This window comes from Capra hircus, chromosome 5, assembly GCF_001704415.2.
Source record: "Capra hircus breed San Clemente chromosome 5, ASM170441v1, whole genome shotgun sequence".
NCBI lineage: Eukaryota > Metazoa > Chordata > Mammalia > Artiodactyla > Bovidae > Capra > Capra hircus.
This window is the reverse complement of record NC_030812.1, coordinates 86,127,376-86,152,833: the sequence shown is the minus strand read 5'-3', so window position 1 is coordinate 86,152,833 and position 25,458 is coordinate 86,127,376. Positions and strand designations below refer to the sequence as shown.

Sequence of the window (25,458 nt, the reverse complement as noted above, 5' to 3'; positions counted from 1 at the left end):
AAGTATTTCTGGGCAAAGAAAAACCACTTTCGTAAACTATGAGTGTTTCGTGGACTATGAGTGTCTTGGGTAGAATGGTGTACAAAGTGATTTCCAAATAAGGCAGAGGTTAAATATGAAGTATTTATGCCTCATTAGGAGGTGGTATTTTATTATCTAGGACGTAATGGGAAGTTGGTGAATGTTTTTAAGCAGTATGTTACATATTAAGTGGCAGATTACTATTTAGGCAGCATCCATTGAAGAAAATGTTTTGAATTGGAAAGTGAGTGATCACTTAGAACGGAGAAGGCAATGGCACCCTACTCCAGTACTCTTGCCTGGAAAATCACATGGACGGAGGAGCCTGGTAGTCGGACACGACTGAGCGACTTCACTTTCACTTTTCACTTTCACTTTTCACTTTCATGCATTAGAGAAGGAAATGGCAACCTACTCCGGTGTTCTTGCCTGGAGAATCCCAGGGACGGGGGAGCCTGGTGGGCTGCCCTCTATGGGGTCGCACAGAGTCAGACATGGTTGAAGCAACTTAGCAGCAGCAGCAGATCACTTAGAAAGGACATTATTTTTGAAACTTTTGGTTGTTGCTTACTAAGAGGATGCTAAATTAGTATAGTGGATTGAAACCACTACAGTTTAAAAAGATGAGTTAAGATGTGATAGGATAGATCAGAGAGCATTGCAAGTAATATGGTTAAATATTTCTTGTGAAGCTTTAGTTTTACATAAAATATATGCATTGAATTAAGCCATAAATACGTTTTTTTCCCCTGTGTGTTGCGTTAAAAAATGTTGTGAAAGACAACTGAGGAGAGACTGTTATGTTAGTATAGATAAGTGGTGCTGGGACCCAAATTAGGACGTGGCCTTGAAGCTGGACGTAAGGAATAGATTTGACATTTCAGAAAATAAATGTGCAGGACTTGTTAATTGCTTGCAGGTCCGGGAGGAAGTGGGAAGCTTAAGGGTTTTGTTTTGTTTCGTGTTTCTTTTTGCGGCTGACAAAAATAGGGCAGTAATGAAAGGCCTGTATGTAAGGAATCAGGTTGTATTTTTCAGGATTCTGTCACTGTTTTTTATCTTTTGGCCTTGCCATGTGACAGGTGGGATTTTAGTTCCTTGGCCAGGGATTGAACCTGAACCCTCTGCCGTAGAAGCACAGAATCTTACACCGGACCACCAGGGGAAGTCCCCCGAGTTTTTTCTTAGACGTTCTTTTACTCTGATACATCTTATGGGCTATAGATAAATTTTTGTCACCCTTTTAAAAATTGTGAGATACAACAAGCCTACAGGAAAAAATGAAACATAAATTATTGTAGAACAAATACCTTTGTAGCCCTAGCTCAGGGAAAGAGAAAATATTAACCAGTAACCCAGAATATCTCCCACTTCCCTTTCTGCTCCTAACTTTTCCCTCCCTCTAGTGGTAATCACAATAACAGTTTAAAAAAAGTTAACAGAACAATATTTTTGAATTGAATTAGTCATTTTTTCTAGTACTCTGAGAAAATATACTGTGTGTGTAAATTTTTTAAATAAAGAACTGTATAATCATGAAATAATTTAGTTTTACTGAAAAGATGTAACACAATATTAAAACTTTGAGTAGCAAAAAACCCCCACTTCCTATTCATATTTTATTAAACAATCAACTGTTCTATTTTGTTTATTACCATCTACTTCTCCCTTAAATATTTTACATAGTTTTATTGAATCTTATGTACGCTTTTATATTCCTGTTCTTCATATCAGTTCAGTTCAGTTGCTCTGTCATGTCCAACTCTTTGTGACCCCATGGACTGCAGGCTTCCCTGTCCATCACCAACTCCTGGAGCTTGCTCAAACTCATGTACGTTGTAAATATTTTCATGTTTTTATGGTATTGACCACAATTTTTGATAGCTAGAAACATAATATTTGATCATGTGACTTAATTACTTTTAAAGTGAGGTTTTAAAAAGAATTCTCAAGAGTATAAAGAGGAAAATTAGAAAGGCTCAGCAGATAAAGAATCTGCCTGCTTTGCAGGAGACACAGGATATAGCTTGATCTCTTGGTTGGGAAGATCCCCTGGAGGAGGAATTGACAACCCACTGCAGTATTCTTGCCTGGAGAATTCCATGGACAGAGAAGCCTGGCGAACCATAGTCCATAGGGTTGCAAAGAGTTGGACATGACTGAGCGGACTACACACACACACAGGCATTCATCACATTCGTAAAAGAATACTACCTAACTCTGGTGATTTTGTTTAATGAATACAAATGGTTCATGCTGTTAATAAAATATTTAAAACATAAATAAGGCTATAAAATGGAAGTAAAAAACTTAAATCCCTCAACGCTAAGTCCTTCTCCTCAAAGATAATTTTGTGAACAGTTTTTTTTTGACTTATGTAAAATTGTCAGATTATTTACCAGCATAAATAATTTATGTATGGATTTACCAGCATACATTATCCACCTTCATTTATAAATATAGTAAATATAATTAAATTATTCCATATGGTGCTTTTAAAATAATATATCTTCAATATCTGTATGTCAGTGTATGTAATCTTTTTTTAAATTTTGTTTTTATTTTTTAGATATTAAAATCAGTATTGCAGTGAACTACTTTTATGCATATATTTTGGGTAACTTCTTTAAGTACATCCATAAATTCTTAGTGAAATTTAAAGAGAAAAACATACACGTGTGTGTGTGTGTGTGTGTGTGTGTGTGTATATATATATATAAAATCTAGTTCAAGGAACTGGCTCACACAGTTGTAGAGGTTGGTAAATCTGAAATTTGTATAGCATTGTCTGGTAAGCTGTAAACTCTTAAGACAGGAATTGATGCTGTAGCCTTAAGGCAGAGTATCTTCAGGAAAACCTAAGTTTTGCTTTAACAGCCCGTCACCTGATCGAATGAGGCTCACTTATGGGGATTAATCTTTTACTTGAAGTTATCTGGTTAATAAGTCTGCGAAATACCTACAGAGCTGCATCTAAATTAATGTTTGATTGAATGACTGGGCATTATAGCCAATCCAAGTTGACATAAAACTGTCATGGTATTTCTCACTTTATGTAATTTTTTATTCCTCAAAAAGTATTGTATCTTTTTCTGTATATCTTCTCCAATCTCTGATATTAAATTAAAAAAAATTTTGCCAGTTAGATCCATGAAAATGGTATTTTGTTTTCTTTTTACATTGCTTTTAATTCTGTCATTTTGGAAGATGGTGGAATCACAATAGTTTCTTCTACGAAACAGTGAACTGACACAAATTAATTCCATCTTTCTAAATTTCTGGTCTTGTGTAGTAGTCATTATCTTAAAGAATAATTGAAACTTGTCTTTCCCATTATCTTGGCCTGTCGAAGCTTATTCATTTGAATTTAGTATTAATTGGTCATTTTAAACCATAAATAAATACCAAACTCTGCCTTATTTCTTAATCGTCTTAGGGACTAAAGAAATTTCGTGGTAGCTAAGATATAGAGTTTGTCATTGCAGGATAGTGTCACGCACTGAAAGGAGGCATTGATTTATGTTTTGGGGGTCTCAAGAAGGTCTTCAGGTTCATTGATAGTCACTTTAACTTCTAAGGTGTCATTAAACTGTAATTTCTTTTCACCAACAGGTTTTCTGTGTTACTTCAAATGGCAACCTGTACAGGTTTGGGCAGTACAGCAGCATAGAGTCTAGGGGCTAATCTGTAACATAGATGTTGTCATAATTATTAACTTTTATGATCTCATTATGAATCATTTTGTTGTCTTGTGTTGAAATTTAAATATGTGGTTATCTGCATACTTGATAAGGGCTTAGTTTGTGTCAGAAAGTGTTGTGTGTGCTTTTGTATATGTTAAGTCATTAATTCTCATGAGTGAAAGTTGTTCAGTCGTGTCCAGCTCTTTGCGATCCCATGGACTATACAGTCCATGGAGTTTTCCAGGCTAGAATACTGGAGTGGGTAGCCTTTTCCTTCTCCAGGGGATTGTCCCAACCCAGGGATTGAACCCGTATTGCAGGCAGATTCTTTATCAGCTGAGCCACAAGAGAAGCTATTAATTCTCATAAAAACATATTAATTAAAAAACAAACTAAAACTATAAAGTAGATTCTAATTGCTTATATTAAACATGAGATGAATAAAGCACATACAAGTTAAGTGACTTGCCTAAGATTACTCAACTTATAGACTGACACACCTAGAATTTAGTCAAGTAGAGCAGTCTTGCTCCAATCTCATTCTCTGAACTAGTACTATCTTAAATACTTGACAAATAGTGTAGGATAAAGCCTGTGAAAAGGAGCTCCATGAGATTTCTATTGTTTTTGTATCCCCTCCAATGAGGTGGAATTTTACATTTCTAGTATATATCTGATACAGTGCTCATATCTAGCATATACCTAGTATATTTTTGTCTGTTTTGGAAAGCTGAAGTACCTTGAATTAATTGTTGATTTATGCATGAGGTAGGAACCATCCAAGAGTGAAAAAGCATTATCCATACATCTTTAAAGCCAGAAATCTCCATCAAGAGGTCATTTGAATAGCTGAACAAATTGGATTTACTACTCCTTGCAGTTGAGGAAGACTTATTCCATGAGTAATGGTGGGGCTCTTGCTATGTGGATATTAGAAAGGACTTAGCATAAAAATTTAGGAGAGGGGTCAAGGAAGCTTCCCTGATAGCTCAGTTGGTAAAGAATCCACCTGCAATGCAGGAGACCCTTGTTTGATTCCTGGGTTGGGAAGATCCCCTGGAGAAGGGATAGGCTACCCACTCCAGTATTCTTGGACTGTCCTTGTGGCTCAGCTGGTAAAGAATCCACCTGCAACTTAGGATACCTGGGTTCAATCCCTGGGTTGGGAAGATCTCCTGGAGAAGGGAAAGGCTACTCACTCCAGTATTCTGGCCTGGAGAATTCCATGGACTATATGGTCCATGGGGTCACAAAGAGTTGGACATGACTGAGTGACTTTCACTTTCAAGGAAGCAAGGCTTTCCTGTGGATTGGGTGCTGTCAGAAAGGAAGTGGGGCAAGTCTGTAACTGTGGGTAACTTACCTTACCTAGAGGACTGGAGGAATGAAGCAGGGCCAGAACTGTGACTAGAAAAGAAACAGCATTTCCTCATATTAGCCAGAGCAGGGGGATGTTTGGTGATTTTTGTGGTTTGGAAAAAATTCATAGTTTTATCTGTGTTCACACATGATTACAGAGTGGCTTTGTTTTTGTCTTGATGCATTATGGTCACAGAGTGGTCTCATCTGATACTGATGTTCTGTGAAATTACTTATGTTCAACTGAATCTCTAGGCCTTGCTGTATGTACTGGGTCTGTTCCTAGCTATTGGGCTCCTTTTGTTTTTCTCACTAATTTAACTTTTTCACATTTAAACTGGATTGATTGTGGAAGAAAAAAAAAAGAAAACACGCATAATCCAAAAGAAAAAAGTTTAAAACAGGGAAACAAGAGACAGGATTTAAACTACCTAATATTTGTGTTGGATATTTTTGTAGACATTTCTATCCTTATTTATACATAAATATAAATTAAGTGACACTTTACATAAAATACTCTTATGAAGTGAAGTAAAAGTCGCTTAGTTGTGTCCGACTGTTTGCAACCCCATGGACTGTACAGTTCATGGAATTCTCCAGGCCAGAATATTGGAGTGGGTAGCCGTTCCTTTCTCCAGGGAATCTTCCCAACCCAAGGATTGAACCCAGGTCTCCCACATTGCAGGTGGATTCTTTACCAGCTGAGCCATCAGGGAAGCAAAATACTCTTATAAATGAAGTAATATTTTTTTGCCCCAGGAATTTATTGTGACTATCATTTTATTGTAAATTTGTAGCTATTTTGTATAGTAGAGTATGTTAGGGTTAGTGTCATTGGAGTTGTGACTCAATGTCATCCTTCTAAATGTGTGTATAATGTTCAATAATCTTATCCGTAATGTTATCCACTTCTAGCCCTTTTAAGTGCGTACATCTTAAATGTGTATTTCTGTGTGTACACATAAATATACAATATAGCATGCACAATTAAATTTATTATAGGCAAGAGTGAAAGAATAAATATGGCACCCTACTCCAGTACTCTTGCCTGGAAAATCCCATGAACGGAGGAGGGTGGTAGGCTGCAGTCCATGGGGTCGCTAAGGGTTGGACACGACTGAGCGACTTCACTTTCACTTTTCACTTTCATGCATTGGAGAAGGAAATGGCAACCCACTCCAGTGTTCTTGCCTGGAGAATCCCAGGGACGGGGGAATCTGGTGGGCTGCCGTCTATGGGGTCACACAGAGTCGGACACGACTGAAGCGACTTAGCAGTAGCAGATCAATAAGACAAGCTAATATTTAAAGTGAAAGTGAAGTTGCTCAGTCATGTCCGACTCTTTGCGACCCCATGGACTGTAGCCTGCCAGGCTCCTCCATCCATGGGATATTCCAGGAGAGAATACTGGAGTGGGTTGCCGTTTCCTTCTCCAGGGGATCTTCCCGACCCAGGGATCGAACCCAGGTCTCCCGCATTGCAGGCAGAAGCTTGAGCCACCAGGGAAGCCAGTATTTAAGTACTTACTAAATATTTGTTGGGAGAATGTGGAAAACATAGATTTTACTCCTGGCTTTTGAGAAGTGTGGAGTGTCATTCATCATAAGCATTTCAGAACATTAATTATTTCAATAATTGAAATATTTTATTTCTATATGATATTTGGAGGAGTTATAGAGTAATATGTGTGCTGCTGCTGAGTCGCTTCAGTTGTGTCCAACTCTGTGCGACCCCATAGATGGCAGCCCACCGGGCTCCCCCATCCCTGGGATTCTCCAGGCGAGAACACTGGAGTGGGTTGCCATTTCCTTCTCCCATGCATGAAAGTGAAAAGTGAAAGTGAAGTCGCTCAGTCGTGTCCGACTCTTAGCGACCCCATGGACTGCAGCCCACCAGGCTCCTCCATCCATGGGATTTTCCAGGCAAGAGTACTGGGGTAGGGTGCCAGTTGATATTTTAATAAGAACAAACTTGCAACATAGTTTTTAAGAAAATGATGATTGGAATTTAGTATAAGGGCATATGCTTCTTGTCATTGTTTCCCTACCTACCAGCTTTTTGAAATCTAGGTGGAAAGCAGAGTTTGTATGTCTCTGCATACCCTCAAAACATAAATATTCAAAATAAATCTTTTCACATTAGCTCATTAAATTTACCTACATTAGGTGAATAAGGATAAGTAAATACTTCTTTCAAATTTCACCTGAAGATCTTTAAGCCTTTTCAGGTATCATTTATCATTACAACAGTCTTATCAAAATAAAAATGATTACCGTCTTTCTCAGGCATTAGTTGAATGTGTATACATTTAAAACTTATCCTTTGTTCATTATTCTTGTTCTTTCCCAGTTGTCTTGGGAAAAATGTCCTTAACACTTGCTTTCACTTTTTTTCCTTTATTCCCCCCGAGAGCCTCCAAAAGCTCTGAGTTATAATTGGGTAAATAGAAAGTTTTAGTGTCAATTTTAGGAGAAGGGGATGACAGAGGGTGAGATGGTTGGATGGCATCACTGACTCGATGGACATGAGTTTGAGCAAGCTGCAGGAGTTGGTGATGGACAGGGAAGCCTGGTGTGCTATAGTCCATGGGGTTGCAGAGAGTCAGAGACAACTGAGCAACTGAACTGAGTGTCAAATTAATGTAGAGGAAGACAAAAGTTGCAGTTTTTGAATAGACTTAGAGAACTAATATTGCTAATCATCTGTTTGCTTTTTAATATAATATTATACTCAAATCTGAAAAAGGACTTTAAAACTCCTGAGGGGACTTCCCTAGTGGTCTGTTGGTTAACACTTTGCCCTTCCACAGCAGGGGGCATGGGTTCAGTCCCTGGTTGGGGAACTAAGATTCCCTCATGCCTCACGGTGCAGCAAAAAAAAAAATCTTGAAAAGTCCCCGACCTCCCTTTTAGAAAATGTCTGTGAAATCTCTAGTTACTTCTCTATCTTCATCTAATTAAGATTGTGCTGCTGCTGCTTGTTTAGCTGTAGCATTCAAGTTTAAATTAGTATAACCTGAATACTTAGAAGAATTTATAGTGTATATTATGTTAAGTAATCTTTGAAAATAGCATTTAAAATTAAGTTTTTTATAAATTGGAGATTTACCATAATAAAAATTATGGTACATTATGTTTGTAATTTTAAACTTGTGAACATTATTAAAGACTTTTTTATATCATATATTACGCTAGCAAGAAAGCCACTTTCCCTGTCTTCAGAGATTTTCCAATCTGTTAGACATAGCAGAGAGAAAGAATGTGTGTGTTGTACCACACAACATATTAAACAGCAGCATTCCATTTTGTTTACATCTAGAATTAAAGTTATAGACATGTTAGGCAAAATTATATTCAAAAATTAAGTAGACATTTTCTTTCAACTAGTATTTAATGTTTTTCAAATTATCTCCTAATCCTTCCTTAAAAGTGAATAATTGTTTTTCCTTTTTTTTTTTCTTTTTTTTGGGGGCAGCTTTTCACTGATGGAATCACAAATAAACTTATTGGCTGTTACGTGGGTAATACAATGGAGGATGTCGTCCTGGTGCGAATTTATGGCAATAAGACTGAGTTGTTAGTCGACCGTGATGAGGAAGTGAAGAGTTTCCGAGTGTTGCAGGCTCATGGCTGTGCACCGCAGCTCTACTGTACCTTCAATAATGGACTGTGCTATGAATTTATACAGGGAGAAGCGTTGGATCCAAAGCATGTCTGCAACCCTGCCATTTTCAGGTACATTTCTTTTCCTAAGTAATTTATCCTTTTGAAAACTTAAGTGCACTAAGGAAATGTTTTTTGAAACTGTCTTTTCTTTCTTTAAGCAACTATTTGGTTAATTTAGAAACTTTCTCTTGTTCGGATTTTGTTTTGTTTTTGCTAAAGAGAAAGCATTCCTTTTTATCTGAATCCTCATAGTTAACTCTGCAAAAGAAATAAGAGTGTGAGGTTTTAGATTAGCTTGCTATAGAAGGTCAAAGTTTCTCCTTAATTTTTTTAAAATAGTGCTTGAATCAAATCATAACACATTTCTTATTAAGTTTTGTCACTCAGTTGCTCATAGTTTCAGAGTTATTGCTCACTAAGATCCTTTTAATACTGTTAACACTTGTTACTCTTTAAACTTCTAGTATTTAATTCAATGTATTGTATTTTTATAAGGAAATGCTCTAAAAATATAATATTGATAAAATTTTCTTTTCTGCTCTTGAAAACTGTAATAAATGGGCTTGATTTGAAAACTGCAAGTTCATTTATAGTTTAGATCTAAACTTCTCAAACAGTTTGGTCCCAAGAATGTTTTACAACTTTTAAAGTTTACTGAGGACCTAAAGAGTTTTTGTTATTGTGAATTATATTTATCAGTATTTACTATGTTAGACCATTCAGGTATGACCTAAATCAAATCCCTTATGACTATACAGTGGAAGTGAGAAACAGATTTAAGGGACAGACATAGTGCCTGATGAACTATGGATGGAGGTTCGTGACATTGTATAGGAGACAGGAATCAAGACCATCCCCAAGAAAAACAAATGCAGAAAAGCGAAATGGCTGTCTGAGGAGGCCTTACAAATAGCTGTGAAAAGAAGGCAAGCAAAAAGCAAAGGAGAAAAGGAAAGAAGATATAAGCATCTGAATGTAGAGTTCCAAAGAATAGCAAGGAGAGATAAGAAAGCCTTCCTCAGTGATCAATGCAAAGAAATAGAGGAAAACAACAGAATGGGAAAGATTAGAGATCTCTTCAAGAAAATTAGACATACCAAGGGAACATTTCATGCAAAGATGGGCTCGATAAAGGACAGAAATGGTATGGATCTAACAGAAGCAGAAGATATTAAGAAGAAGTGGCAGGAATACACAGAAGAACTGTACAAAAAAGATCTTCATGACCCAGGTAATCACGATGGTGTGATCACTCACACTCACCTAGAGCCGGACATCCTGGAATGTGAAATCAAGTGGGCCTTAGGAAGTATCACTATGAACAAAGCTAGCGGAGGTGATGGAATTCCAGTTGAGCTATTTTAAATCCTGAAAGCTCATGCTGTGGAAGTGCTGCACTCAATATGCCAGCAAATTTGGAAAACTCAGCAGTGGCCACAGGACTGGAAAAGGTCAGTTTTCATTGCAATCCCAAGGGTAATACCAAGGAATGCTCAAACTACTGCATAATTGGACTCATCTCACATGCTAGTAAAGTAATGCTCAAAATTCTCCAAGCCAGGCTTCAGCAATATGTGAACCGTGAACTTCCTGATGTTCAAGTTGGTTTTAGAAAAGGCAGAGGAACCAGAGATCAAATTGCCAACATTCGTTGGATCATTGAAAAAGCAAGAGAATTCCAGAAAAACATCTATGTCTATTTTATTTATTACACCAAAGTCTTTGACTCTATGGATATGTGGAAAATTCTGAAAGAGATGGGAATACCAGACCACTTGACCTGCCTCTTGAGAGGCAGGTATGACCTGTATGCAGGTCAGGAAGCAACAGTTAGAACTGGACATGGAACAACAGACTGGTTCCAGATAGGAAAAGGAGTACGTCAAGGCTGTATATTGTCACCCTGCTTATTTAACTTATATGCAGAGTACATCATGAGAAACGCTGGGCTGGAGGAAGCACAAGCTGGAATCAAGATTGCTGGGAGAGATATCAGTAATCTCAGATATGCAGATAACACCACCCTTATGGCAGAAAGTGAAGAAGAACTAAAGAGCCTCTTGATGAAAGTGAAAGAGGAGAGTGAAAAAGTTGGTTTAAAGCTCAACATTCAGAAAAGCAAGATCATGGCATCTGTCCCATCACTTCATGGCAAATAGATGGGGAAACAGTGGTAACAATGGCTGACTTTATTTTTGGGGGGCTCCAAAATCACTACAGATGGTGATTGCAGCCATGAAATTAAAAGATGCTTACTCCTTGGAAGGAAAGTTATGACCAACCTAGACAGCATATTAAAAAGCAGAGGCATTACTTTGCCAACAAAGGTCCATCTAGTCAAGGCTATGGCTTTTCCAGTGGTCATGTATGGATGTGATAGTTTGACTATAAAGCAAGCTGAGCACAGAAGACTTGATGCTTTTGAACTGCGGTGTTGGAGAAAACTCTTGAGAGTCCCTTGGACTGCAAGGAGATCCAACCAGTCCATTCTAAAGGAGATCAGTCCTGGGTGTTCACTGGAAGGACTGATGCTGAAGCTGAAACTCGAATACTTTGGCTACCTGATGCGAAGAGCTGACTCTTGAAAAGACCCTGATGCAGGGCAGGAGAAGGGGACAACAGAGGATGAGATGGTTGGATGGCAATTCAATGGACATGGGTTTGGGTGGACTCCAGGATTTGGTGATGGACTGGGAGGCCTGGCGTGCTATGGTTCATGAGGTCGCAGAGTCGGACATGACTGAGTGACTGAACTGGACTGAACTATGTTAGAAATTAAAACAAAGTTTTTAGAATGGAAGATTACCAAAGTGCATATTCTTTTAGCTGTCAGTCAACATGATGACAACATCAGACCATTTCATGTAACTTTTCAATATTGTTCTCTACACCCATTTAGAAAAGAACAAAAAAGGTAAATAACACTTGATGAAAATAGTTTTAATCTCAAAAACCTTTTCCTGAAAGGGTCTTGAGCCATAGATCAAAGTTCACAGTATTCCCTTGCTTTGACTTCTCCAGACATATCTACTTGCCTGTATTATGATTATAATAAAGAGAATCTACTTTGGATATACCGGGCATTGGAATATATTTATATTTAATCTAACCTAGGGGAGGAAAAGTAATTTAGTCAGCTGCTCTACTAGTAATACAGTATGTGATAGACAATAGCCTTGGGGGGAAAAATAAGCTAAATAGTATACACAGAGGAGTAGAAAAGGTTTTTAAAAAAGTACAACTAATTTACTGTGGCATAGTTGGGAAATAAGCAGTGTTTAACTAAGATGATATTTGAATTGGACCTTAAAGGTGATGCAGAACATGGAGGAGTCTGAGGGGGATGACAGGTAAAGACGAATTACATCATGCTAATACTCAACTGGTAATTCAGCCTATGCAAGTTTATCATGACCTTTTTTATTTGAATTTCTCTATAGCAGTCAAATATTGCAGAAATCTTTAATTATTATTATTATTTTTTAAATTCTAAAGTGTTTAGGAATTTTCTTACCTGGTATTTCTCTAAAATTTACCTCTTGCTGGGAATACTGGCTGAAGTGTAATTAAAACTGCTCAGCAACAGACATACAGGGAGAAATGCAGTTTAAAATGAGTTTTGCACATTTATCAATAAACATAACTAAAAAATACCAACTTCCAGTGCTGAGCATATTGTAGTGAAACTGGTAAACTATGGGTTGCAAATAGAATTGGTAATGTTCTCTTTTGGAAATCCGTAGGGCAATATATAGTAAGTCATAAAAGAAAGTCATATGGCTTGGTTGTGTGATAACAACTCATATTTGAATATAACAAAGGTACATTAGCACAAATAAATGTTATGTTAATATTGAATGTTGTCTAAAACATACAAAATGTCTGATGTAGGACTAAGAAAAAATCAGCTTACTAGTTAAACTGTGGCTACAATCAGTAATTTGTTTATGTAAAAAACTGAAAGGAGTTTTTAAAAAATAAATTCTGTTGGGAAGGTAGGATTGGGGATCTATTTTTTCAATTTCAAAAAATGCCTGTTATTGTTACAGTTTTTAAAAAGTTTCCAAGAAAGGAGCAACTAGTGAGTATTAGTAGGTATTTGAAGAAATTCTCTGCAGCCTTGAGGTTTTCAAACATTTGGGTTTATTGAGTATGGAATTTAAAGTAGCATTTGCCTTGATGTTAGTACAGTAAAACCTTATCTTATTGAGACTACATAGAAGAAGGACCATCTGTGATAGTGAAAATAAGAAATCTTAATTTTTTATTACCTAATTGTTTTTCTTGTTGTATATAAAATTAGCCAATAGAAAATAATTGAGTTCTAATCAAGTCTTTTTAAGAACTGTATTCTTTTTTATGACCATTTATATTATTTAACATTTTTATTTTAAATTGTAATAAAATACATGTAACATAATTTGCCATCTTAATTTTTAAGTATGCAGTTGCATAGTGTTAAGTACATTCACATTGTTTTGCAAACAGTCTCCACAGTTCTTTTCGTCTGGCAAAACTAAAATTTTATATACAAAAGCAACAACTTCCCATTCTCCCCTACTGCCCCCTTGGCAGCCATACTCCTTTTTGTCTGTATGAATTTGACTGCTCTGGATACCTTATATTAGTGTTACTTCTGTCTTTTTGTGACTGGCTTATTTCACTTAGCTTAATGTCTTCATCCATGTTGTAGCATGTATCAGAGTTTCCTTCCTTTTTTTAAAGGCTGAATAATATTCCATTGTATGTGTAGGCTATGTTTTGTTTACTCACTAATTCATGGATGAACATTGGGTTATTACTACTTTTTTTGCTGTTATGTATAATGTTCTTATGAATGTGGGTGAGCAAACGCTTTTTTAGACCCTGTTTTCAGTTCTTTAGGATATATTATCAGAATTGCTTGATCATACAGTCATTCTATTTTTAATTTTTTTTGAAACTGCCATACTGTTTTCCATAGCACCTATACCAGTTTCCATTCTCACCAGCAGTGCACAGGGTCCAGTTTTTCCAAGTCCTTGCTGACATATTATTATTATTTTGATAGTAGCCATCCCAATTATAAGGAGATGGTATCTCATTGTGATTCTGATCTCTATTTCCCTAATAGTTAGTCACATTTAGCATCTTTTCTTATGCCTGTTGGCCATTTGTGTATCTTCTTGGGGGAAATGTCAATTCAGGTCCTCTTCCAGTTTTCTAATTGGATTATTTTTTGTTGTCAAGATGTAAGAGTACTTAGATAATCTGAATATTAACCCCATATCATATATATGACTTAAAAATACTTTATTTAATTCTATGGGTTGCCTTTTCACTCTGTTGATTTTGCCCTTTAATGCACAGTTTTAAATTTGGATGTACGTGGATTGTTTTGTTGATCACTAACAACCTCTGCAATTGTTGGAAGAGGTCATCAAGGGGATGTGACCACCAGTTGACCCCCTGGGCTGTACTCACACAGTAGGAGGTTCCTCACCCCCTCCCTGGAGAAGGCGATGGCACCCTACTCCAGCACTCTTGCCTGGAAAATCCCATGGACGGAGGAGCGTGGTGGGCTGCAGTCCATGGGGTCGTGAAGAGTCAGACATGACTGAGCGACTTCACTTTCACTCTTCACTTTCATGCATTGGAGAAGGAAATGGCAACCCACTCCAGTGTTCTTGCCTGGAGAATCCCAGGGACGGGGGAGCCTGGTGGGCTGCCGTCTATGGGGTCGCAGAGTCGGGCACGACTGAAGTGACTTAGCAGCAGCACCCCCTCCCCTGCCCTTGGAATGTGTCCTCTGCTCACTGTTCCCCCAGTGGAAGCTATTTTCGAGGCTAGAGCCTTGAGAGAATGAGGTGTTGTTGAGACTGTCTGGATGGCATACATTACTGAACTCCGTTAAGACTTCTGTATAAACTTCTATGATTCTGGCAGGCAGGTAGATGTATTTCTCCTGCAGCTACCCAAGACAAGCCTTATATGTAAGTTCTCTTGCTTACTTAACCTGCCACCTGCCCATCTGGGGGAAAAAAAAAATTGATGTATGTAGGCCAGTTTGTTTGTTTTTGCTTTTGTCATCTGTGCTATTGGTGTCATATCCAGGAAATTGTTAGCAAGTCCAGCGTCATGAAGCTTTTCCCTTGTATTTTCTTCTAAAAGTTCTATAGTTTTAGCTCTTACATTTATATTTTTGATCCATTTCAGGTTAATTTTTGTGTATGATTTAAGGAAAGGATTAAGGAATTTCTGTCTTTTACATGTGGATATTCTGTTTTTCTAGCACCATCTGTTGAGAAAACTGTCCTCTGCCATTGAATAGTCTTGGCATCCTTATTGAAAATCATTTGCTCATAAACTGGGGGGTTTAGTTTTGGGCTCTATTCCGTTGCTCTGTGTGTCTTGTGATATGCCAGTACCACTCTGTTTTGATAACTGTAGCTTTGTAATAAGTTTTGAAATCAGGAAATGTGAGACCTCTAACTTTATTCTTTTTTCTTTAACTTGTTTTTAATCTGTCTGGGATTCCTTAAAATTACATTTGAATTTTAGGGTTTTTTTTTTTTTCTGTTTAATGTAAGAAATTCTATTAGGATTTTGGTAGGGATAGTATTGAATTTATGAATCACTTTGGCTAGTATTGACATTATAGCAATTTTAAGTCTTCTAGTCCACAAATGGGATATCTTTCCATTTAATTCTGTATTTAATTTTTTTTCAGCAATGTTTTGTATGGAACTTTTTTTGCCTTCTTGGATAAATTTATTTTTAAGCATTTTATTCTTTTTGATGCTATTGTAAATGGAGTTGTTTTGCTTAATCTCCTTTTTGAGGAGAATGTTGTTCATTGATAATGTAGATTTGCAGCATATTTTATGTGTTGATTTTGTGTTCTGCAAATGTGTTGAATTTAGTTACAAGTGAAAAACCATAAATTTTCCTAACAAAGCCATCCTTCACAAATTGCATGTTGGTTTTTTTTTCAAGACCCAATTTATTAAAAATTTCAGATGAGTATGGAACTTGTAAATAGGACTTATTTAATTTTTAAAATCTCTTAGCAAAGCCTGGTTTTTAAGTATGTAGTTGCTGTGCTTGCAGTTTAACTATGTTTGTTATTTCCATGAGGATATTTGTATAATAGATTTTCTTCCTTTCCTTGTTAATTTTGCTACAGAGACGATAGACCAGTAGTTCTAAGACCTGTAGAAATTAGCTTAAATTCTAAATTTTGAGAAAAAAAAAAAAAAGACAAGACTTATTATACAAGTTATGTCTTGTCAAAGAACAGGCAGTGTTTCAAATGGATGGTCACTTTGTCTTTCTGTAGATCTGCGTTAATTTCGGCACAACTGGTATTATATGAGATTAAAAAAAAATCCAGGATAGATTTTAATCCACCTGAGGATAACTCCAGTAGTGGTAGAATCCTGTGGTAAGTTTCTAAATGTACCCTGAATCTGTTACCAAGATGATGATTCTTATTCATCAAGTATCTATTAAGTACCTCCTTTTAGTGCTGAATGCTAAGAGAGAAGAATAAGGCATGGTGTTTGCCTCTTGTAGGATAACCTAGTGATAGTATTGATCAGTAGTATTAATAAAGCAATCTCAACTATACTATTATTATTTGCTGCTATTTTAAAAAAATTACATAGGAAAATGCTATAAAACATTTAAATAATATTCTGAATATATTTTTACCTGTTATATAAGCATGATCTTATCATTTAATATTAACATCGTCCCTTGTATAATCAAATACTATTTTGACAGTGCACCTTTAGAAAGGACAAAGATATCTATAATTTACTTTAGAAGATACTAATCATTAGCTCTTAAGTTTTGATATAGCTTTGTTTGAAAATACTAATTTTGCTCTTGTATGTTGGTAATTAATAGTTTGTTTTCCGTTTAGGTAGATATGTATCTCATTATCTAACAGTATTTTTAAAATTTCACATAATATAGTTTTTATAATTTCACTTGTAATTTCAGAAATTTACTCAAAGATGAAAATAGTTGCTGATTTTTGATAAAAATCAGTATCATTTGGAAAACTTTGCCTCTTTTAGTCCATAGATCATGTATATTTAATATTTCTATTATGACTAGTAGGAAATTGATATGAGATGGGAAGTTAGTTTACAGGAGCCTTGTATATGAATAAAAATGTGAAATTCCTATTGTCATTATTGAACTTAAATCTCTAAACTGAGTGGATGTTTATATAAATTTTTTTCTTTTATTTACAGACATCCCTTCTTAGATATGAAGGAGAGATTTTAAGATTACATGAGTAATTTGGCTTTCCTTGTTAGAACCCAGAGACTCAGAAATGCAGTGATTTGCTAATTCTGTGCAGTGTTACTGCAGTATACTGTGGTGGAAAGACAGTGGCCTTTGCATCATATAATCAGTTCAAATCCTGGCCCAGCTCTAGTTAGCCATCTTTCTGCCCAAAAAGTCAAGATTCTCAAATTAGTAGGTGCTTTTTCTTATAGCAGCTATTCGACAGATTCTGTTAACATGTAAGAGCCCTTTGGAGTTATGATCATTCTATTTACTGTAGAATTGTCATTTCAGTCACTCGTAGCTGAATAACTTATATTTGGAGAACTTCTGAAACTACATTTTTTGGTTTTCAAATCAGTCTCATATAAACTCTGGGGTAAAACAATGAAAAATGACATTATTATTTATTTTTAAAACAGCAAATACAAATTTAAGTATCTATTTTAATACGTGACCCTTCTCTGAAATCATTGGTCTCATTTGTTGGGTAAACAGTTTTAGGTCATAATGTTCTGTTGATATAGATTTCTCCTTGAGTTCTGTGTAACATGGATTACTTTTGTTCAGACCTCTTGTCCCAACTCCCTCGCTTAAAGTTTAAAACCAGTTTATGTATACATACACCTGTGTGCACGTGTATATAAATATATGTGTTTATTTGCACTTTAATTATCACTTGGTCTTTTTAATGAAGTTTCTTAGTGCTTAAAGTGCTATATGTTTATTTATAGCACTTTTAGGGGGTCTAGCTTTTTAATGCAAATACTATATGAGAGATTGATAATAAAAATAGATTTTTTTATTCTGTATTCTTATAGAATATGTGGTCTTAAGGTCATTCAAGCAATAATTATTTATAAAAAATGATTATTTGGTAATTTGAGAGGTATGAACCAAAACACACATACCTGAAAAGATCATGGATTTTAATATTTTGGTAATGCATTAGGATTCTTTTTTTTTTTTTAATCAAAATGCGATTTATTCTTCACATGGTTGCATACTTAGTTTTATTCTCAAATCAGCAAGGTTTTCCATTTTAGACAAGAATGCAGTGCCTTAAAGGCAAAAGATATTCTCAGATAAGATACCTTTTGCCTCTCCTTTTAAATAACTTCAACATCCATAGGTAGAATCATAACTTAATCATCAAAATAAAGGCCAAAAGCAAATATTAACTCAGTTACAGTGAAACCTCATCATACTTATTTTTCAAAATAGAAAACAGTAGAAGGAGAAAAATATTGAATGTCTCACGAGAAGAAAAATATTCAATGTGTCAGACATGACACTTGCAGCGTCTTTAGGCTGAAGAACTGGCTGGATATGATCTACATGTAGTCTTTAAGCTTAAGAGTAACAATATTAGGAGGTTTCTCTTTAAAAATTTAGGTAGGTTAAAGAACAGAATTACAAATACTTTGTTACTCATTTTTAATTCGATAGTAAAGTCCAGTAGTGCTCTGAAGACAAGCGAAACTGACCAATTTCTGTATCTGGGTACAGGGGAGAATCAATAGGGAAACAGTGAATTCAGTTACAGCATTGTGCATCAAAGACAGATCTGTGAGGGCTATGTCCCATAAGCCTCATTTTGTTGCTTCAAGTACTGTCAGACCAGTAACAATTGTCTGCTTCTTACAAGCATTAAGCATTACCCCCACTGTGAAATATTTTTCAGATCGTCGAACATCAAAAATCAGCTGAATTAAATCATCTAAATGGAAAGATGAAGAATATTAGTCAATTGGTTGGTTCTTTAATGCTATGTTCTTTCAAACAAAGCATTGAACATTTCTTGTAGTAAAACTGGAACTCACTTGCAGTAATGACTAAACACTTCTGAGCTGCATCAGGACTCTTATTGAGGATAATAATATGAAAATTCAGACAGGCTCAAAGAAGAAGGAATTTGTTGGTGTCTATATCTGAGAATACTAAGTTCAAGTATGGGTGGATCCAGGGGCTCTAATAGTGTCTGTCATGAGGAGTGTTGCTGTCTATTTTATTGTATGTTAGCTTTTTTTTTCTGGCAAACTTTTCTGAAGAGTGACAATTATAATTACTAGCAGTTGCAGACTTATCTAATCAATTTGCGCAGTGTGCGTGTGTGTGTGTGTGTGTGTGAGGGTGTGTTCCTCTTTTTCTGATGGCTTCACCCAAAGTCAGTAGCTTCAGTAGAAGTTTTGGGATCAAATCCTTTTAGCCTGAGCTTGGGTAAAATACCCTGAACCAATCACTCTGGCATGCAGGATGGAGTGCTTTGGGCAAGTCTGATATCTCTTCACTCCTGAAGTTAGTGGTGCAGCTGGGATAGGGGGTTAGGATGGAGATCAGCTCTGAAGGAACCACATGAACTAAAAGTAAGAGGCATGGAAGTTTTTCCAAAGTAAAATCAGGAATCTTATTAAAAACTAAGTAGATAAGAATATTCACTATAGTATGAAAACATAATAAAACTGTTACTTTATTACAGATTGGTGAGCGATAACTACAATACTAGATTCCCTGTGTGCTTAAAGTGATTTTTGCGTATTCACGTCATCTGAGAAGCTTTTAAAATACCTTGATGCCGTGGCTGCACCCCAAACCATTTAATTTCTGGGGTAATACCCAGGCTTTTTTTTCTTTTTTCTTTAAGTTTCCAAAGATCAATTTTAGTACATAGGCCAGCTAATGTTTGTTAACATAAGATATAGAAATTAAGTCATAGAACCTGTTAATCTGCCCACTTACCTTTTTACCTTAGTCTCTTTTGCCGTTTAACCTCGGTGACTTCAAAAGCAGAATTGGAACATTAAGTCAGTACTTCTCAAATTACACAGTGAATTGGAATCACCTGGAAATCTTGTTTAAAATGCAGAGTGCTAGGGCCTACCCCTAGAGTTTGTGATTCAGTAGATGCAAGGTAGAACTTCAGAAATTCCTTGGTGGTGCTGTATTTTAAGACCTAGGACTTTACTTTGAGGGATGTTACATTAGATTGTAGTGTTGAAGATTTGCCAGTTTTAAGTTCTTTTTTTATAGATTATTGTCACTTTTTTACCTACAGTTCTATGGACTGAATATTAATTTAGTTCTTATTTCTATGTAGTATGCTTATTCCTCCATTAGCATTTGCTGTACTAGGTTCTACAGATAAAAAGATAGTGTGGACATAAATACACACAGCTTCACATTATTTTTTCATTATATCAAGATTAATTGACATCATAAAATCCTAACATTTGTTCAGAGAATTTGTTAACACCCCCCTTCAGAAATTAACTCATAGAACCTTTTTATCTGCCCATTTACCTTTTAGTCCTCTTTGCCCTTTAACTTCAGTGACTTCAAAGGCTCAAAATTAATATGACTCAGTGTAATTTAAATGTATTGGTAATTAATGTCTAATGTGTGCCTTGAAATCATTTATAGTTGTGTATTCTTCTGCTGGTTGCCAACATTGTATAATCAAAATAGTCTGCCACTCAATCCCTTTTGAACTATAATTGCTATATTAATTTTAGGTATTTCTTCCTACTTATATTTTAAATGTTTACCTTTTCTAGTGAGAGTTGACTTGCCATATTATTTTGAATCTTATGTAAGGTAAAAAGAAATCATGTTATATGATAAAAGCACCCTAATTGTTTTAGTTTGAGTAAATATGAACTGTATGGTGCATAACACTTTCCTTTTTATGCTGTTTTGTTTTTAAACAGGCTAATAGCTCGTCAGCTTGCTAAAATCCATGCTATTCATGCACACAATGGCTGGATTCCCAAATCTAACCTGTGGCTAAAGATGGGAAAATATTTCTCTCTCATTCCCACAGGATTTGCAGATGAAGACATTAATAAAAGGTAGAATTACTTTTTTCATTTGAAATTATGTTTTACATTGTTTTGCTATATATATATATAGGGTTTCGAAGATAACTGTAAGGTGTGTAAAATCTGATTTTGTTTATCTCTTTGCATTTAAGTAAAATAAGCAATAATTCATTTAACTCTCAGAAGGCACTACAGAAATCTGCTTTCTTCCCCAGTCAGCTCAAAAAAAAAAATCAGTCCCTATAAAACTGGGGAAGTGGGGAGCCAAGAAACAAATATAGAACATTTATTTGGCAGTAAACATAATATAAAGGTTACTGTTATTGGGTATATTAGTGTGAATTGACCATAGAGACCTTTTTAAAGCAATTCTTTCTGTCCAAAGGAAGGCTGCTTTGAATGGGCCTAGAGATCTACATTGGGGCAGTGTAGTCATTGAAGTGTGAAAAGGTTTGGGTTGTCTTAGTTTATTATGACTTTTAAAATCTCATATAATGAGATTGAAAGTTCTTTTACTGGAGTCTCAGATTTTGTAGGACTTCAGGTTCAAAGTAACTAAGATATTTCATTTCCTATAAAGATAAATGTGTAAATCAGAATTTAGAATCTAAACAAGTTTTTTTTTCTTCCAGTTTTATTGAGATATAATTGACACACAGCACTGAATAAGTTTGAGATACACAGCATAATGGTTTGATTTCTATATGTTATGAAATTATTACTGCAATAAGTTTAGTGACCATCTGTCATCTCGTAATAAAGACATAGAAAAAATTTTTTTTTCCTTGTGATGAGAACTCTTAGGTTTTACTCTCTCAACTTTTCATGTATAATGTACAGCAGTGTTAAGGGGGCCAGGCTGGCTCTCTGGTGGGCAGAACTGGGTCTGGGGTCGGTGGTTGTGGGGCTACAGATCCTCAGTCTAGTGTGGGCCTCTGGTGGACAGGGCCCAGGTCCTGGAGCTTCCTGGGCCTAGAGCTGGTCTGCTGTCTGGGTGGAGTCAGGTCCCAGGGTCTCTGGCTGCACAGCCCTGAGGTTCCTCAAAGTAGGTATCAGACCTCCAGTGGGCAGGGCTGGTTCAAGCACAGCTGGCTTTGGGGTCCAGGGTGTCCTGGAAGCTGGTATCAGCTTGCTGGTGGGTGGGGCAAGATCCCTGGATGGCTGCGGTAGGGGCCCAGGGTGTCCTGAAACTTTATCAGCTAGAGCGGGGTGGGTCCTGGTGCCACTGAGCTAGAGGGAGGATTCCACAGTGGTGGTTGCCAGGACCAGTGTCCTCCTGGTAGAATGAGCTCCCAGAATGGCTGCTGCCAGTGCCTGTGAGCCCAGGGGGAGCTTCGTTTGCCTCTTGCCTTATCAGGAGGCTCTTGAGGGTCAGCAGGTGGGTGTGACCCAGGCTCCTTTCAGATGACTGTTTCTGCCCTGGATCCCAGAGTATGTGGGATATTGTATCTGCCCTTTAAGAGTGGAGTCTGTTTCCCACAGCCCTCTGGTTCTCCTGAAAGTGTGCCCTTAAAAAGCCAAATGTTCTAGGAGCCAGCCTTCCCAGTGTAGGATTCCTGGGCTAGGGAGCCAGAGATGCGGCTTGTTGTCTCTCCATGTGGAGAACCTCTGCAATTGTAATTATACTCCCATTTGTAGGTTGCCCACCCAGGGGTGTGGGTCTTCATTGTACGGCATCTCTGCCCCTTCTACTTGTCTTACTGTGACTTCTCCATTCTACCTTTAAAAAATCTTCTGTGCTAGTCTTCTGGTCTTTGTCCTCATTAGTACCTCTGTCGGTAGTTGTAATTTTGATGTGTCCGCTGGAGCAGGTGAGCTCAGTCTTCCTACTTACCATCTTGACTGCTCCTAACAAAGAGAGCACAGTCCTGCTGGGACCCTCTGAAATAACCTGTGATACATGCCTCAGAAACTACACCAAGCATGTTTTTACATAATGTTATTAATATTAGTAGAGAAATTGCAAATCTTACTTTGTCTTTATATCTAAAATGTACATGAAGACTTCCACTTTTGTATTCAGGAAGTCTTTAAGAACGACAGAGGTAAGCAGGACCTGTGGATTTTTTTTTCCTTGTTTTGTTTTATTTTTTATAATTCATTAGGAAAAATTAAAGTTGATTATTTCAAAAGATTAGTTTGGCTCACTCTGTGTGTGCTTTGTTTGCACACAGTTTGTCAGACTCTGAATGGACAGGGATATTGTACCCTGTAAACTGGGAGAGACAGACATCTGAAAGTTTGTCCATGGTGCTGGATATTCAGAAAATGATCACATAAAAACAAACAAAAAAAAAATCCACCTTTGAAATAACAATTTTATTGAAAGATTTCAGGAAAAAAGTCACTTTAAAATAATGAAGCTAGCAGTGGTGCAGTGTTGAGAGGGAGTATGATATTGTATGGATTAAGAGTACAAGACTCTGGAGCCAGACTGCCTGGGATCAAATCTCAGTTCTGCTGTGTAACCCTGGACACGTTACCTGTTTCCTTTTCTGTAAAATGGAAATAACAAGGGTAGGATGTTTACGTTTTAGAGATTTTGTGCGGATTGATTCAGTATATACACATATCTTAGAACAGTGCTTGTGCATTTAAGTGCTAAATAAATGTTAGCTGCTATTTTAAAAATTTATTATTCAGAGGTTACTTTAAATTCTTGAGGTTAGTGATAAATCTGGAGATGCCCTATGGTAGATAACGAAAGATCCTTGCCCCAATAGAAAATACACAACTAAAGTATTAAAAATAATTAATAGTAAAAATATTTTTCATGTTTCCTTTCATTCCTTTTTGTCTGTACATGATTGTGATTATTAATAATCCTTTGAGTCCTATTATTTCCATTCAACTCGGTACTTTTAAAATAAATTCTTGAATAATTACACCATTTTACGGATCTCTGTTGGAAGCTATGTGTAGAAGAGAATGCAGCAGTTGGGAGAACAGTGAATAGGCAGATTCATTAAAGTAAACTCTGATACAGATTGTTTATTGTATTGTAAAATGAAAGGGGTAATCTGAGAGACTGTATAGAGAAAGAATGAAGAGAACTTGTCTTGAAGCTTTAGGGAAGAAGAGGAGGAACAGCAATTTTGTAAGCCTGATGGTGCTATTGAGGAATTAATAGCAGCACACTATTTTTGTTCCATTGTATTTTTATTATTACAAATATGGCACAATAAATAGTACAGAAAAGAGTACAGGATAAAAAGCCATAATCACCAATCCTTCTTGTCAAACTCTCATCCTTCACAGTCTAACTACTGAGGCAATTCTCTGTAAAGATGAATATTCTATGATATGGTTATCATATGATAGTATCATAATGTTTATATGGTTGATGATTATCATATAATAATGAGTTGATTTGTCAGCAATAGATAATATCTGCATGCGTGCATCCAAAGTCACTTCAGTCATGTCTCTCTTTGCGACGCTGTGGACTGTAGCCCGCCAGGCTCCTCTCTCCATGGGATTCTCCAGGCAAGAATACTGGAGTGGGCTGCCATTTCTTCCTCCAGGGGATCTTCCCAAGTCTCCTGCAGCTCTTGCACTGCAGGTGGATTCTTTACTGCTGAGCCACCTGGAAACCCAAATATATCTGTTGACTTTCAAATGTGACTTTAACTAATTTATATGACATTCACCCTTCCAAGCTTGAGATAGATGTTTTAGTTCTTTAATAGGTTATCTTTGTGACTTTAAATACTTAAACTTTTTTTATTAAACTATGTGTCTTGGTTTCCCCCATCTGTAGAGTGGAGATAAATATAAAACATTGAGAAGAATAGTGTTAGTAAACGTCAGCTGTTAGACATGTATATTCTTCCCTGCCCTGTTTTGTATTGATGCACTTTTTACTTTCATGCCCTGCATTTTAGGTGTCTTGTTCAGTTTCTTTTTATTCATAGTAAAGTTGTTTATAATGGATTTTCTTTATTCTAATCTTAGAATAATTGGCCTGTTTTAATTCAGAAGTCTACATTTAAATAGAAAGAACTTATTAAAAATAGATTTTTTGTTATGTATTGAAATACCAAATTACTGTGTCATACACCAGGAAGTAACAGTATTGTAGGTCATTTATATTTCAAAAACAAACTCACTCAGACAAAAAGAGATCAGATCTGTGGTTACCAAAGATGGGGTGTGGGGAAGGGGGAATTGGATGAAAGTAGGCAAAAGGTTCAAACTTCCAGATATAAAATAAATAAGCACTAGGGATGTAATATGCAACATGGTAAAGTAACATTGCTATGTTATTTATGAAAGTTGTTATATTGTAACAACTTTTGTTATATTGTTACATTGTTATGTATGAAAGTTGTTAAGAACATGAGTTCTCATTACAAGAGAAAAATATTTCTTTTTATTTTGTATCTGTATGAGATGATGGATACTTAACCTTATTGTAGTAATCATTTCATTATGTAGGTAAGTCAAATTTTATTTTGTACACCTTCAATAGGGCTGTGTGTGTCAATTATATCTTAAAACTGAAAGGAAAAAAGTTTTATGTGACCAAAAAGAAAATAAAAGGTTTTATTCCTTCAGTTCAGTTCAGTCGCTCAGTCGTTTCCAACTGTTTGCGACCCTATGAATCGCCAGGCCTCCCTGTCTATCACCAAC

At 36.3% G+C, this 25,458-nt stretch overlaps 1 protein-coding gene across 1 annotated transcript in view; it reads left to right on the top strand.

Annotated features, from left to right (window-relative positions):
• ETNK1 (ethanolamine kinase 1) overlaps nt 1-25,458 on the top strand; it is a 54,358-nt gene that overhangs the window by 5,766 nt on the left and 23,134 nt on the right. The window contains exons 2-3 of the mRNA XM_005680753.3: nt 8,538-8,797; nt 20,716-20,856. Coding sequence (XP_005680810.1) covers nt 8,538-8,797; nt 20,716-20,856 — 401 coding nt within the window. The remainder of the gene's footprint in view (nt 1-8,537; nt 8,798-20,715; nt 20,857-25,458) is intronic.